Below are 16849 nucleotides of genomic sequence, written 5' to 3' on the forward strand. Positions count from 1 at the left end.
GTCATCGTTGAACGACGAAAATAAGAAAAACCCACGCAAACATGGCGTCCATACTGGAGACAATCATCATATACAGACAGGTCCCTGAACCTGATTGTTCTGCCGAAAACTCCAACTTGTCAATAACTCAAACGACGTTACTTCCGGGAGTATACACCAGGAATGATTGGAGACTCCACCCCCCTATAGGAAACAGCAGTTGGTGTGAGGAGGGGGATAGCGGTGTGGTTGTCCAGGTAACAGAGGAGGTGGGGAGTAGCGGCGGGTTCCTGTTCCGGGTCGGGGGATACACGTGTGTGGAGAGGGGTTAGCTGGCCGGTGACCGGTGAAGGAGGAAGGAAGGATGCGGTGTCACTACGAGGAGCTCGGTGTGAGGAGGGACTGTACGGACGATGACCTGAAGAAGGCCTACCGGAAGCTGGCGCTGAAATGGCACCCAGGTGAGAGGCTGGGGATCACCCATCTCTGCTATACAGGGGGGTCCGGATTATACCAAGTGTACTGAGGGGGAGGGGGAACTGTCATTACTGACCTTCTCCTCAACTACCTGATTGTCTGTCTGTCATTCATTCTCTGGCTTCATTACTAGGAACAACACCTCAATTATATACCATATATTCTATATCATTACACCTCATCTATATACACATCACCCCTCATCTATATACACATCACCCCTCATCTATATACACATCACCCCTCATCTATATACACATCACCCCTCATCTATATACACGTCACCCCTCATCTATATACACGTCACCCCTCATCTATATACACGTTACCCCTCATCTATATACACGTCACCCCTCATCTATATACACATCACCCCTCATCTATATACACGTCACCCCTCATCTATATACACATCACCCCTCATCTATATACACGTTACCCCTCATCTATATACACATCACCCCTCATCTATATACACATCACCCCTCATCTATATACACGTTACCCCTCATCTATATACACATCACCCCTCATCTATATACACATCACCCCTCATCTATATACACATCACCCCTCATCTATATACACATCACCCCTCATCTATATACACATCACCCCTCATCTATATACACATCACCCCTCATCTATATACACATCACACCTCATCTATATACACATCACACCTCATCTATATACACATCACCCCTCATCTATATACACGTTACCCCTCATCTATATACACGTCACCCCTCATCTATATACACATTCCATCAATACCCCTCATCTATATGTGAAAAGAACCGTACAATTGGTGCAGCAGCACTTAAAATGGGGAAAATAAATGTGATAAAAATATATAGTGCGCTCAACACAATAATAAATTGTAAACATGTAACAGTTCTTTATGTTAAAGATATTATGTTTTTTCATAAAGAACTTTCACATATGGTTTTTAACCCTGTATGATGATCACTATAATATTTGGGACCACCCAGATGTTACATGTTTACAATTTATTATTGTGTTGAGCGCACTATATATTTTTATCACACCTCATCTGTATACACGTTACCCGTCATCTATATACACGTTACCCGTCATCTATATACACGTTACCCGTCATCTATATACACGTTACCCGTCATCTATATACACGTTACCCGTCATCTATATACACGTTACCCGTCATCTATATACACGTTACCCGTCATCTATATACACGTTACCCCTCATCTATATACACGTTACCCCTCATCTATTTACACGTTCCGTTGTTACCCCTCATCTATATACACGTTCCGTCATTACACCTCATCTATATACATGTTACACCTCATCTATATACACAGTACACATCTATATACATGTCCTGTCATGTCCATCCACTGCACCAGTATTCTTCCATTGTACACCAGTATATCTAATGAGAGATCTTCGGTGGGGGTTGTTGTGTAGTTCAGCATACAGTACTGTGGAGAGTTCACCAGACAAGAGATAACATTCCATGGACTTCATTAGATAAATTCCCAGACATGGAACCTTTCCACCTATTCCATGGATGGGTTCTCCTTCATCCTTGTATGCTTTCTGCAGTCTCTGCCAGTTCTCTCTCCCCTCCTATACCTCCCCCAGGATCTCTCCATGATTGTACCTTTTTTTTTGCTACAGATAAGAATTTGGACAATGCGGAGGAGGCTTCAGAGCAGTTTAAACTGATCCAGGCAGCATATGATGTCCTCAGCGACCCCCAGGAGAGAGCATGGTGAGTGATCAGGACTGCATGTCATCTGTACGGCTGGAGTCACACCGCTCCTTGTGTGTGATAACACTCTCCTGTACCTGGAATTGGAGTCGCAGCGCTCCTTGTGTGTGATAACATTCTCCTGTACCTGGAATTGGAGTCACACCACTCCTTGTGTGTGATAACACTCTCCTGTACCTGGAATTGGAGTCGCAGCGCTCCTTGTGTGTGATAACACTCTCCTGTACCTGTAATTGGAGTCACACCACTCCTTGTGTGTGATAACACTCTCCTATATCTGTAATTGGAGTCACAGCACTCCTTGTGTGTGATAACACTCTCCTGTACCTGGAATTGGAGTCACACCACTCCTTGTGTGTGATAACACTCTCCTGTACCTGTAATTGGAGTCACAGCGCTCCTTGTGTGTGATAACACTCTCCTGTACCTGGAATTGGAGTCACACCACTCCTTGTGTGTGATAACACTCTCCTGTACCTGTAATTGGAGTCACAGCGCTCCTTGTGTGTGATAACATTCTCCTGTACCTGTAATTGGAGTCACACCGCTCCTTGTGTGTGATAACACTCTCCTGTACCTGGAATTGGAGTCACAGCACTCCTTGTGTGTGATAACACTCTCCTGTACCTGGAATTGGAGTCACACCACTCCTTGTGTGTGATAACACTCTCCTGTACCTGTAATTGGAGTCACAGCGCTCCTTGTGTGTGATAACATTCTCCTGTACCTGTAATTGGAGTCACACCGCTCCTTGTGTGTGATAACACTCTCCTGTACCTGGAATTGGAGTCACAGCACTCCTTGTGTGTGATAACACTCTCCTGTACCTGGAATTGGAGTCACAGCACTCCTTGTGTGTGATAACACTCTCCTGTACCTGGAATTGGAGTCACACCGCTCCTTGTGTGTGATAACACTCTCCTGTACCTGGAATTGGAGTCACAGCGCTCCTTGTGTGTGATAACACTCTCCTGTACCTGGAATTGGAGTCACAGCACTCCTTGTGTGTGATAACACTCTCCTGTACCTGGAATTGGAGTCACAGCGCTCCTTGTGTGTGATAACACTCTCCTGTACCTGGAATTGGAGTCACATCGCTCCTTGTGTGTGATAACACTCTCCTGTACCTGGAATTGGAGTCACACCTCTCCTTGTGTGTGATAACACTCTCCTGTACCTGGAATTGGAGTCACAGCACTCCTTGTGTGTGATAACACTCTCCTGTACCTGGAATTGGAGTCACAGCACTCCTTGTGTGTGATAACACTCTCCTGTACCTGGAATTGCCCCTAATAGTTTTTCCCTCTACACCAAAATTCAGCTTATTGATGTGAACCAGACACATCGTGGAGAATGCGATTTCTTCTTAAAGCTGAGTTCCACCCAAATGTGGAACTTCCGCTCATTTTCTCCCCCCCCCCCCCCCTCCGGTGCCACATTTGGCACCCATCAGAGGGGAACAGGTACCTGTTTTTGACAGGTACGCTTCCTGGAATGGCGCCGCGGCGAAGTAAGGACCCCTACTCCTACCATCTGCCGCTGAGCCAATCCGCATGCGCAGTAGGGACCCGCCCGTAAAGCCGCAAGGCTTCACTGCCGGGTTCCCTGACCTGCAATGGCAGCGTGAGCACCCAACAGCGGTGCTGACATCGCTGGACTCCAGGACAGGTAAGTGTCTTAATATTAAAAGTCAGCAGCTACAGTATGTGTACAGTATGTGTAGCTGCTGGCTTTTAATTTTCAGAGGGGGGGCGGAACTCCGCTTTAAGCCCAGGTTCACCCCACTCTGGCCTGAAAGTTGCGTGACTTGCGATGCCCTGTACCTTCGAACCCAATGTTGTTCTGCTATTTCCGTATCTGACTTTGATATCACTTCAATGTCATAGAGTGTAAAAAGTCAAGGCAAAGTCGGGCCAAAGCAGTGCAGGAACCTTTTCTAAACTCTGAGTGCCTTATGTCGGATCATTTGACGGCTCTCATAGGGAAACATTGCGTTTGACATGTCATGCGACTTGTGCTCTCACCAGTCGGATCCCATGTCGCACTAATGTGAACCGAGCCTAAAGCAGAACTGAACCCATCGAATTAGAAATTTAAAAAAACAGTTAAACATCTGTCACATTGGTTGTGCTCCTAACCAAACCGTCAAACCATCAAATGACTGGTGTCATAACTGATCACATGTACGGTATTATGGCAGTTGCAGATCAAACAGACACCAAGATGGCAGCTTCCTTGGCTGAAAAGGAGGGGGAGGGTTTAGTTCACAATGTGTCAGGTCACAGGTTACTATTGGTACTAATGGCACCCTTCAGCTTTCAGGGCTCGTTCACACCATATGTGCCAAAAAACTGATAGGAAAACCGCACAGATTTCACTTGCAGAGACATGAGTTTACAGAGAGCTTGCAGAGACATGAGTTTGCATTGGTTTTCATGTGTGTTTCAGTCAGTTTTTATGCATGTTGACATAAGTTTTTATTCAGTTATTTCCCCTGTTCAAACCAATGTAGCAGTTATGTCAGCTTTTTCCCATGTAGAAAGCTTAATACACATTGCAGATTCCTGCGCAGGAAAAATCCACACATGATACCAGTGTTTTGGTGTAAACAGGGCACATAGCGAACAATTTTTTTTTTTTTTTTTGGGTACAGTAGCCATAGATTTCTTCACTCAATGATTTTGGGGAAAAGTGACAGATTCGGGACTCATTTCTCATTCTATTTTTTTTTAAGGGCTCATTTACAGGGGTATATACCATTCATGCAGGATCTTGCTGGCAGCATGATCCTGCACCAAATTGTGATCTTTTGCAACATTTGCAGGCATCCATTGGACACCATAAATGGATTCTATTGGCTGCAGCTCAGGGTGGACATATAAATATAAAAAATGTGTAGCCACCGCTGATTAGACACTATAGGGGGAGACTTACTAAAACTGGAGAGTCCAAAATCTGGTGCAGCTGTGCATGGTAGCCAATCAGCTTTTAACTTCAGCTTGTTCAATTAAGCTTTGCCAATAAAACCAGGAAGCTGCTTAGGCATGATATTTAAAGGGCAACTCCACTTCCATAGGAAAACAATGGCAAATAAAAAAAATATGCAACCCCTTCACACCGACGGAACGCAAATTTGCAGCCTCGGCTTCAGGGGGTTGTACCGGGGTGATGCCTGTAGCTAGAGACCTCACCCCGGGACTGTTTAGAGTGGACGGTCGGCTTTCTTGTAACAACAACCGATGTGGCTCAGCAGCTGCTCTGTTATTACAAGAAGCGGGGGGGGGGGGGGGGGCTATATAATGTAAATTGGCTGTGTTATGTAAATTGGGGGGGGGCTGTGTTATGTAAATGGGACTGTTTAATGTGCAGGGGGACTGTGGAATGTACTAAAGGGGGCTGTGCCATTTTTATTTACGGTGTTCAGACTTTGCTAAATGCAGGGAGTGCCCTTTATTTATTTTTTTTTAAGAGCAGATAAAATAAAAAAAAAATGGAGTTCATCTGATAGCTTGAATTTTCTTAATGAAAACGACAGGCAGTATTTGTGATGCAAAAAAGTAAATGTCTCCTGCGCTCAAAAGTTGCGTAAAAACCAAAGAGACGGTGGCTAAATTGTTGGCATCTGCAGTCTTGCTGCCCTCTCAGGATGATGGGTATCCACACAAATTGAAAGCATAAGACAAGAGAAGGGCGCACCGACCTAGTTCAATACCATAAAACATTTATTGGAAAATTAAAACCACGTCATACATTATACTCACAAGAGTATGCTATGTAAAAGCATAAAACCAAAGGATTCGACTATCCAGAGACCGCAGGACTATATTCCTTCATTAGGACAAGCGAACTTGAAGGTGTCCATATAGATAGGGCTAACGTGTGTCGAGGTAGAACCCTCTTCCTCAGAGCCATTAGGATTTAGGCCCCTTTCACTCGGGCCGGACTCCATTGAGATCAGCAGGGGATCTGTCCTTTGATCAGTGCAGGCAGATGATACATCCGTGTATGCTCAGTTTATGCAGCGTATACACGGACAGAGCCCGCTCTTTTCTATGGGCTTCCAGCTGTCTGTTTACACCAGACTACACTCGGATCTGATCCACCTAGACCAGGTTTTCTCAACCAGGTTTCCGTGGAACCCTAGGGTGCCTCCTGAGGTTGCTAGGGGTTCCTTGAGCAATGAGCAATTCCTGCCTCTGTTAAGTTTCCAATGACACCATTGTTCCTTTTAGCTATCTGTAAGGTGGTAATTCTTCCCAATGATGACAAGAGTAAAGCCCCGTACACACGCACCGATTGTCGGCCGACCGATCGGCCGTCTTTTGTCCAGTGTTGTTGTGTTGGTTGAAAAGTGCTCAAGACTGCACACGAATTTTGTCGGCCAACAACCACCAACTTCAGAAGTGATGTCATGTGATGGTTAACTTTCCGTGTGTTTTTTCTTCCCTGAGCATGCCCAGTCTTGCTCATCTGGCTTTTGTCGGCCGAAATCTGTACTGACTGACGAACAATCGGCCGTTCTGGTGTTGGCCAACAAAAATTTTATAGCATGCAGACCAGATTTTGTTCGGCCGAAAAGTCGCAGTCGGTTGTCGGAAGCATCATACTAACAAAATCGGACGTTGGCCGAATATTTACGGCCGACAATCGGTACGTGTGTACGGGCCTTTAGGAGCATTCTTCCCACTGTCTGTCACACTAATGTGTCATGAGTTGTGGATTTTTAATTTTTAGCAGGGGTTCCCCGAGACCAGAAATTTATTTCAAGGGTTCCTCTGTGTTGAAAAGGTTGAGAAAGGCGGTCCTAGATGATGTAGAATTGATCCGCTTCCGTGTTTTGTGTGTGTGTGTGTTTTTTTTTTTTTTGCGGACTGGATTGGACCGAGGTCGGTGGGTGTAAACGTACACGTCAATGGGTTGAATGGACCAGGTCTGCCTGAAAACTGACAGTTGGACCTTATTGGACCCTTCATGTGAAAGGGGCCTTAGGGGCATTTTTAGAGGATTCTTTTTCTTATGTTGTAATTTTTTTTTTTTTTTTAGGTATGATAATCACAGAGACGCCCTGCTAAAAGGAGGTGTTGATGGAGAGTATCAAGACGACAGTCTAGACCTTGTTCAGTATTTCACTGTGACCTGCTACTCCGGATATGGCGATGATGAGAAGGTAACTAGCTTGTCTTTGGTTCAGTCTGACGTAAGTGAAAGGGCCAACCTGGGGGTCTCCAAAGCACTTACTGCTAGTAGTGAGCGCCTAAAGCTTTCCCTCTGTTGTAGGGCATTAAAGGAACCCAGCTCACTCTGTTATGAGGCAAGTGACCAGCTTCAGTGCTTGTTGGTTCTGTGCAGCCTGCTCCTGCCGTTTGTGCTTTGCTATTGGCCCATCACTAAATGAAAGCAAAACCTAAGAGGAGAGGGCGAGGCTGAGCTGCAAGTACAAAAAGCTTGTTGGCAATTCCATACCAAACTGACCAGGGTTGTGTGGGGTCCCTATGTGTGCTACTAGATGGAAGTTCATTTTAACTTCCCACCCTTTAAATGGTAACTCCACTTTTGTGGGGGAAAAAATAGCATATAAAGAGAAAGTAATAAAGCGTATACAATTGCAACACCAGTCCTATTGTAATTGAATGTTATAAAAATGTCCTTTTCAATCTGCAGCCTGTAATTTTCTGAAAACACAATGCAATATGGCTACCTGGATGTGTTCTGTACACAGAATGTATACTGACCACACCCCAGAAACATCATTTCCTGCTTGTGTGATTGGCTCACCAATTTTCCCAGAAGTCTGCACTAAGATACAAGTCAGATTTCTGGCATCCCCTGCAACCGGTGTGTCTTCCAAGCCTTTTATCCTTAGGCTAAACCCCTCCATTGGACACTAGCTCTTCCACTTTTACTTGTTTTCTATTTGGATTGGAGACTTTCTCAGTCATAATATTAGATTCAATGTTATGGTTAAAGCCTATCTCCATCTTTCCTTTCAATTTAAATAGTTCATTTGGGCCAAGCTGACCCCAATTAATTATTTACTTTACTAAGTGCTGTGGCTGCTGTCAGCACTGTATAAACTGCATACTAGCACGTTTAGGTACCGCATACTAGCACATTATGGCAGACTTCCCTTTAAAACAGAACTTTCCCACGCTGCACTGTCACCATTGCTGGTGCTCCCTTCTTTACCCGGTCTTCCTTCCAGGTTTGCGCTTTCGGGGGGTTTCAATGGCCGAGTAGCGATGCCGTCACTCCGAATTAAGGGCACACTCATGAATGCAGAGCATCACTATGCATGTGCAGTGACATCATCGGCTATAGCGGATGTGATTATCTCCTGAACAGTGCAAGTTTGCCTGTAGGTGCAGTTTCCTACCACTTTAGGGAGCAGTAAAGGGACTCTCAGACAGCAATCACTGTAGAGCCAAGCATTGTACTTTATTAATTTAGAAGCAAGTAGCTTCATGTGAAGGTAGTCAATTTTTTAAAGAATAAGTTCACCTTTAAAAAAAAAAAAAAAAAAGACTAATAAATGCACTTTTTGTTTTTTCCAGTGCATTTACTAATTTGTGCATTTACAATTATTTTTTTTTCTTTGGAGCCTGTAAAGCATTGCAACCTTCATCAGCAGATAGTGGGTGCAATGTTTGCTGTCTGCCCATACCTCCCATACAGGCAGGCAGTCACTGAATGACAGTAAGCTCAATGAATTACCTGAGTGCTCATCAGAGCCCCCGCAGATCATTGAGATCTACAAGCCGTCAGCGGCAAAGGCTGTCAGAACTCTGAAAATGAATGACATTGCAATGTGAACGAAACCACACACTGCTGTGCACTTTTCAAATTGTGACAATTGGTGTGGGAAGAAGATATAGAACTCCAAAATTAAGTGTAAATATGACCCTATAACATGCCTCCACACAGTGTGCGTTGTCTCCTGTAACCAAAAACGAACTGCAAAAAAAAAAAAGAGGCTGGTATAAAGATAAAGTATCTGAACACTCGAACAGCGGTTACCTATAGAGACTCATTGGCATCGATACGGTTATACGTTTAAAAATAGCATTTATTGAAAAATATAAAAGCATTCACAAATTCTAAAATTTAATTTTCATACATCCATCACTACATAAAAAGGGACACCAAATATACAACCCCCTCAAAGACATCAGAATCAGGCCGCAGACATTGTAGATTATGTCTGAAATGTTTTTCAGAGACACCCGTGTATGGTGCCTACCAGGTGCTTACAAGTGTAGGACCAATTGGAGCAGTGTTCATGTAAGTCGTGTGTCTGACCAAAGCTTGGTCCGAATGTGTGAGGATTGCTGCAAAAGAGGCAAGCTATACGTATCTGTTATTAGCTGTATAAACTAGGAGAGTTCAAAAATGGAGTGTATCCTCCCTCTGTGCATTGATTAGATTCAGCACAGAATGCTCAATAGCCAGGCCTTGTAATAGCTGTCAAAGGATGTTAAAACACCCCGCTGGGTCTGAATGGTAACGTGTCTCTTGCAAACTATAATCAGTGTCATATACAAAGTATCCAGCTGAAAAGGTGATGTTAAAGTGATTGTAAAGTCTCCTTTTTTTTTTTTTTTTGTTAAAAATAATAAACATGTTTTTATCTGCCCTAAGTAGTGGTTTTGCACGCAGCAGCCCAGATCCTCCTCTTCTCTGGTCTCTCTTCAGCGCTCCTGGCCCCTCCCTGCTGTTGAGTGCCCCCACAGGAAGCAGCTTGCTATGGGGGCACCCAAGCTGAGCCATAGCTCCCGGTGTCCATGCAGTCCCTCCCGCCCCTCCCTCTCTCTCTCCTCATTGGCTCACTGAATTTGATTGACAGCAGCGGGAGCCAATGGTGCCGTGCTGCAGTCTCAGCCAAGGAGAAGGCGGCCGAGACACTCTGCAACATCGCTGGATATACATGAGCTCAGGTAAGTATTAGGGGGGCCTGAGCGGGGCTGCTGCACACAGAAGGCTTTTTTATCTTATGTATAGAATGCATTAAGATAAAAAACTTTCTGACTTTACAACTCCTTTGATTAGGCATAGTGCAAACATTGCTGTCAGGGACAGTTCCAACAATTAACTCACCCAGACTTCTGCAGTTGTCTGTATGCAGAGGTACACCTCACCACTCCTCTGGGGGAATCCCAGCCTCCAATCTAACAGTTTGCAGGCAATAAAGAAGGCTCATAACAGGGCAATGGTTACATGTTTCGCCGATTGGCAAAATTACGTCAGCTTCATCAGGACTAGGTACTGCTCATTTTGATAGGGCATTTATAGCTAAGGCTCCTCCCTCTTTTCACCAATCAGCCATCTTAAAGCAATAGCACATGTTTTGTATGGGAGGAAGATCCCCCCTGCCCCCTATCACAGGGATAGGGGGGATCATGGAGAGAGCTGCAGGAGTGGGAATATGTTACATGATCCACCCTAAAAACAAGTGGTAACATGTTCCCAAAGGTGAACTTATTCAAAGATTTTTCTTTGATAATAACAACAAAAAACTACTTCTAATATTAATAATGATGATGATGTTAAAATAAAAATAGTGATGTTGAATAATAATAATACATTTATTATCCCTGTTGTTGGTACTATTATTATTGTTTAATATTGTTAATCTGTATTTCTGATGTTTCCTATTGATGCACGATATATTCTTTTTATTTCACATGTGTCATTGATAACTAAAATACGAGTAATTTATAAATTGAATAAAACTCTGATCCTGTCTGTAGAGTCGGCACTTTCCTGTTATTCAGCTTTCTGACTTCTGTAGTCACACTTTTGTCATTTAAGATGGAAGATGCGGCTTTTGTGCCAAAATGTATGTCCTAAATGACAGCAGGTAAAGATGAAATGCCTTCTCCTCCCAGGGCTTCTATGCTGTATACCGGAGAGTCTTTGAGATGATTGTGAAGGAGGAGATGGAAAGTAAAATCGGTCAGGATGAAGGAGAGGAATATCCACCATTTGGAGACTCCCAGAGTGACTATGACACGGTACAGTGTTTGTTATTCCTCGTTCGCTTTTCTAAGGCAGTGATTGACCATATAATAGAGGGATATCTGTACTCAAATTCAAACATTTTATTTATGTAACACATTAGGGGTGTGACCACACATTCATTTTGAAAATTCCAAATTAGCCGTTTGCACAAAACTATACATTCTTACATATTTCTAGCAAACTGTTGCATAAAACAGGGATTCTTGTTCACATGTATTGTAATACACATTTCCGTCAAAGTTATCTCCTCTGGCCAGTCCCTACTCTGCTGTGCAAAATGGCAAATACTTCCTAATAGCTTAATCTAATGAACATATAGTGCAAATATGGGGCAGATAGATACAGGTGTGAGAGAGTTACAGATTCAGGACAGGTCACTGACCTGGACTGTGTGTATATATACACCGATCAGCCATAATTTTACAACCACCTACTTAATATTGAGTAGGTGCCGTTTTGCCACAAAAACATTACTGACCTGTCATGACATGGACACCACTAGACCTCTGAAGGTTTGCTGTGGTATCTGGCACCAAGCCATCAGTATCAGATCCTTTAAGTCCTGTAAGTTGTGAGGAGGAGCCTCCATGAATCAGACTTGTTTTTCCAACACAAGTCCAGCTGATGGCTGTCAGCGTTTTGTAGAGTAGAGTATGGACTGGCCAGAGAAAGAGTCATCGGGAATTTCTGAATTGGTAAAACACTAAGCATTCCAGAGGATTTTGGGGATAGCTGGAATAAAGGTGAAATGTTGAATTTTGCTTGGTTTTCCTGGCTATATTAAAGAAACTGCACATTGGCTACAAGGTCAGCTTCAGAAATGGAGATTTTGTTTAGAAACAAGTACTTTTATTTTCTTCCTTATATTTTTTTTTTTTCCCCTGCAGGTAGTACATCCCTTTTATGCTTACTGGCAGAGCTTCTGCACTGTAAAGAACTTTGCCTGGAAAGAGGAGTATGACACCCGGCAGGCTTCCAATCGCTGGGAGAAACGGGCCATGGAAAAGGAAAACAAGAAAACCCGGGACAAGGCCCGCAAAGAGAGGAATGAGCTGGTCCGTGAGCTGGTGGCCTTTGTCAGAAAAAGGGACAAGAGAGTCCAGGCCCATCGGAAGCTGGTGGAAGAGCAGAATGCAGAGAAAGCCAAAAAGGTGGAGGAACTGCGAAGACAGCAGAAGTTACAGAATGCCAAGTAAGTGGAATTGAAAAAGGATGGAATCACCTCATTGTGGCGGGGGGGGTCTCCTGTTCTTCCCAGTTAACTTCCATATCCCTGATTTCACTGGAAATTCGTGGGCACTCAATTTACATTTATGCTTGAGTGAGCATGCTTGTACAATGTCCGTCAGCGTTCTTACAATCGCAGAGCTGTGCAGACGGTGCCATCAAACCAATACTACTACTACTCAGATCTGACTTTTAGGTGCCTGTTCACTTTCTGAATAGATCACTGAAGACTCAGCACAAGAGCACATAGTAAACAATTGTTCTCAATATGCACTGTTCACACCATAAACGTGCGATGGTGTGCACTGAATAGAATTGCAGTGCAACTCAAAACACTGCAGTGTGTTGCAACTTACTACACTGCATAGAGTTGAATCCCATTTCGAGATATTAAAAACAGCATGATGCATTGTACCAATGTATCACACTGCCCCTACACAATGCTTTCCACGAGCCTTTAGTGTTATATTTTATGCAAATAAATGCTTTTCACTACTCTATGGCACAAATTTCAAACAGGGAAACAGAATCTTCCTTCAAAGGGATGACTGATGTCCTCAGAATAATAGAGGCTATCACTGCCGAACTCTCCTTTTGGGAATGCTATTTCCCTGGCTGTTCCGCAAATCCTTTAAATTCAATGCTGTCTGAGTTGCCGGCATAGAACAATTATAAGGAGTGCTAAAAAAAGGTCCAACATAGACAGGCAGCTTGTATTTTCAGGAGGCTACCAATGGCAGGCTCTGTACTGCTCTTATGATAGAATCACAACAGGGCCAACTTTGGCTTTCAGGTTCACCACTTTCCTGCATTTATTTATAATCACGTTTATGTGGTATGCTTGTACTTAGGAGGAGACTGATTGGTTTTTAGGTTGTTCTCGAACTACATAAATTCAGTCTACTACCAAATTAAATTTCCAAAATGGGTATGATAATTTGGAATCGACGCAAAGTCAAAAGCTTATTTGGAATCATGTTTGCAGTCCCTGCAGTTATTTGGATTGACCCTGACTTCCCCATCCTCTCACAAAACATCCTGTGTTGTGTTTTTTTTTTTTTACAGAGTTTCGTAGGGCATTAAGTTTTGATTTTCATTTCCCACAGGCGGGCAGAACAGTACAAGGAGCAGAGCTGGATGGCCATGTCCGAGCTGGAGAAAGAGCTGCAGCAGATGGAAGCTCAGTATAAGCAGGAGTTTGGAGATGGGATGGAGGATTATGAAGAGGAAGTAGACGAACAGCAGAATGGTTAGCGAGTAGTAAACTGTAATAAAAGGGAGGGGAGATTTCACTCACAGTAGAGACTTCTTGTCACCTGGATTGTTTCGGTTTAGGTCAAAAAAAGTAATGTCATAGGCAGCTCTATTTATATCCACAAATCGAAAGATCAGCACCCGGGTGTGCAATGCACATAAAATCTTCTTTATTTCATACTCGTAGGGATACCAAAGGATCCAACACACAAACTAACGCTGATGTGTTTCCACCCTTACGGGTCTTAGTAATACAACTAAGGGCGTAAAGGCATCAGCATTATTTTGTTTATTGGATCCTTTTGTATCCCTATGAGTGTGAAATAAAGATTTTATGTGCATTGCACACCTGGGTGCTTACCTTTTGATTTGTGGATGTTGGATTGACTGTGGCTGGCTGTGGTTTTGGCACAGGCGGTGTTTGCGACATTCTGCGTGAAATATAGAGCTTGCAACACTATGCCTAGGTTAACACTGGGAACCACATGTGAATCACTAATGTGTTTAAAGATTAGTGGTGCGCTATTCAAATATATAAGTGTTATATATCAAAAAATACATAAAAAGTGCCTCCTTAAAACATTAAATACAAAGTAAATAATATAAGTATTAATCAAATGTGAATCACACTACATTCCTGTGCAAATAACATGCAATTCTGTGCAGTGTGATTTGAGCCCATTCATTGTTGATGGCCCACACCGCATCAGTGTGAACCAAGGCTATATCTTCATGTTATGAGCTTTATTTATATGCTGAAATATTTCCCTGATAAGTATAAAGAATTTATCTTATTACTTTTTGGTCCCAAGTAGTGTACAAAGGACAAGGGGACATCTGTTGTATGAGCAGAAATATTTTACCATCATTTTAGGAAAGGCTTCATTACAATAAGAGTAGTAAAGCTGTGCAGTGTTTCTTTTTCTGTTTTGCATGTGTCAGATTTGGCTTCACAAGTTAGTATATCTCTAGACAAAACCCTTTTCTATGAATTGTGGATACAGTAAAGAAGGGTTGGACCCCCTAATCATGTTTTTATTGCGTTCTCTGTCCTTATTGGGGATATTCAAAATAATCGTAATTAGGAATCTACCGATTATCTGCAACACCGATCTATCGGGGGCCGATATGCACTTTCCCCAATATATCGGAATCAGCCCCTGAGGTTACCGATATTGCTGACATTTCGGAAAAGTGCTTGTACCGGAGTAATGCCTGCAGCTAGTGGCATCACCCCAGTACTGGCGTCCATAGCCGACGGTCGGCTGTCTTGTAATGACAACCGATGCGGCTGAGAAGCCGCTCAGCTGTCATTACAAGGTATCGGCAATAAAAAAAAGGATATCGGCCGATCACTAATCGTAATGGTGATCATTGTCACAGAGCGTGAAGCAAAATCCAAAATGTTAGCTTTGTCCCTCGAACAAGAAGTAACGAGGCTACCTGTTCCACTACAGTTGTCTGAGAGGGGAATGTCCCGCATTTTGGGAGGTTTCCTCTAACTTCTTGTTGTGCCTTTCAGGCAGGAAGTAAAGGTAAATTCTGCCAATGGTAAACAGACAGCAAAAAAATTAACTGGCAGAGGTTTTAACTGTTCCGTACTCTACCTAAACCCGTGTGGCTGTATATATGCTTTTAAAGTAGATAGAGGCTGCACACCAGATGTCCACTGCACATGCGCAACTTTATTCTAGCATCCTCCCCATCCGCCTGGTTCTCTCCTTTCCCTTTATTTTTAATTAGGGATCCAAGCAGTCCGATATAGGCTGAGGAATTCCTCTTATTACATTGCATATTTATTGTAGAATCCCATTGTATTGTGTATGGTCAGCCCTACTTGAATTAGATTCATACATATGAAATGCATCTCAGTGTCACAAGAATTGTGTTCTCTGAATCATTAGGCAAAGCCAGCGATGGAGATGAAGAGGAGGAATTCTACAATGACCTCTACTGCCCCGCTTGTGACAAGAACCTGAAGACTGATAAAGCGTGAGTCTAACCATTATCCACAGCATGCATCCTGAATCCCTCAAAATTCAATCGGCCTCATTTATGAAACAAGTAAGGTAGTGACCTCATCCGCCCACCACTCCACCTCCACAAATCAAAGAAAGACTTGTTTTTATTGCAAAAAATCAAGACTTCTCCTGAATGGCGGAGGGACACTAAGACCAGCTCTTATTATATCCAGCATTAAAGGGAAGTGTTTTGCATTGCTGTCAGAATACAGCTCTGCATACTGTATACTTAGCACAAGCTACTACAGTATATTGCATCCCAAACGCCAACCAGTCTGTTCTGGCATGCAGATAATTAATTTGTTCCAACCTGAATGACGTATGCATATATGCGTCCTCGGGAAGTGGTGTTGATATCTTGAGGATTGCCTATTACACTGCCACGCGCCGTTGTTTCTGGGCTCTCATGTTCCACTGGGGGGCCTGGGGCCATTACCGGCGATCACACCAGCTGATCATAGAGATGATGGAGGAACTTGCGTTCCCCCATCATCTCTAAGGTGTATGAAATCAGAAGTGACGAGGATTTCATCATTTCCGATTGCTGTCTTTTTGTTTATTGGCTAGTAAAGCAGCTGATCAAACCTCAGCCAATCTTTCCCAATTGCAGTATTTTACCCCTGTCACCAGTTTATCTTTTTCTATTAGCTGCCTTCTGTAGTGTGATCTGTGTTCCCACCCTACCTATGTATGCTGTGGTCTGTATATCCGATCCTCTTATATGTGAGCTGTACAGCTTCTAGCTTGATTATCCTGTTGTAATTCAGAATGAAGAATCACGAGAAGTCCAAAAAGCATCGGGAGATGGTGGCTCTTCTGCGGCAGCAGCTGCAGGCTGAAGAGGAGGAGTACAGTGCTTCTGTAGGGGAAGACAGCAATGTCCTGAATGGAGAAGGGTCAGTGCTGTCTGAAGACGAGGAACCCGAAGAGACTCCAAAACCAAAGTAAGCCATGATGTAAAATAAGTAATTCATTTGTGCTAATTACTAAAGGAACAAACTGCAACTGCCCCAACCTATAACTGGTCTTAACAGCAAAGAGCACATGGAAGGGCAACGCATGTCAAACAAAAACAAAGAAAAATTCCCAGCTTAACTTGCCAGCCTGCTACCAA

General features: G+C 43.4%; 1 protein-coding gene across 2 annotated transcripts in view; it reads left to right on the forward strand.

The window, feature by feature from the left end:
- Positions 1 to 201: 201 nt before the first annotated feature.
- Positions 202 to 16849, forward strand: part of DNAJC21 (DnaJ heat shock protein family (Hsp40) member C21) — a 30217-nt gene continuing 13569 nt past the window's right edge. The window contains exons 1-8 of one of the 2 annotated variants that reach the window (XM_082244061.1): positions 202 to 440; positions 2125 to 2218; positions 7262 to 7385; positions 11101 to 11226; positions 12121 to 12425; positions 13567 to 13709; positions 15619 to 15706; positions 16503 to 16679. In XM_082244061.1, coding sequence (XP_082100187.1) covers positions 344 to 440; positions 2125 to 2218; positions 7262 to 7385; positions 11101 to 11226; positions 12121 to 12425; positions 13567 to 13709; positions 15619 to 15706; positions 16503 to 16679 — 1154 coding nt within the window. In that variant the 5' untranslated portion in view covers positions 202 to 343. The remainder of the gene's footprint in view (positions 441 to 2124; positions 2219 to 7261; positions 7386 to 11100; positions 11227 to 12120; positions 12426 to 13566; positions 13710 to 15618; positions 15707 to 16502; positions 16680 to 16849) is intronic. The other variant, XM_082244060.1, reaches the window with a different exon arrangement.

Source organism: Pelophylax lessonae (genome assembly GCF_965119305.1).
Source record: "Pelophylax lessonae genome assembly, chromosome: 1".
NCBI lineage: Eukaryota > Metazoa > Chordata > Amphibia > Anura > Ranidae > Pelophylax > Pelophylax lessonae.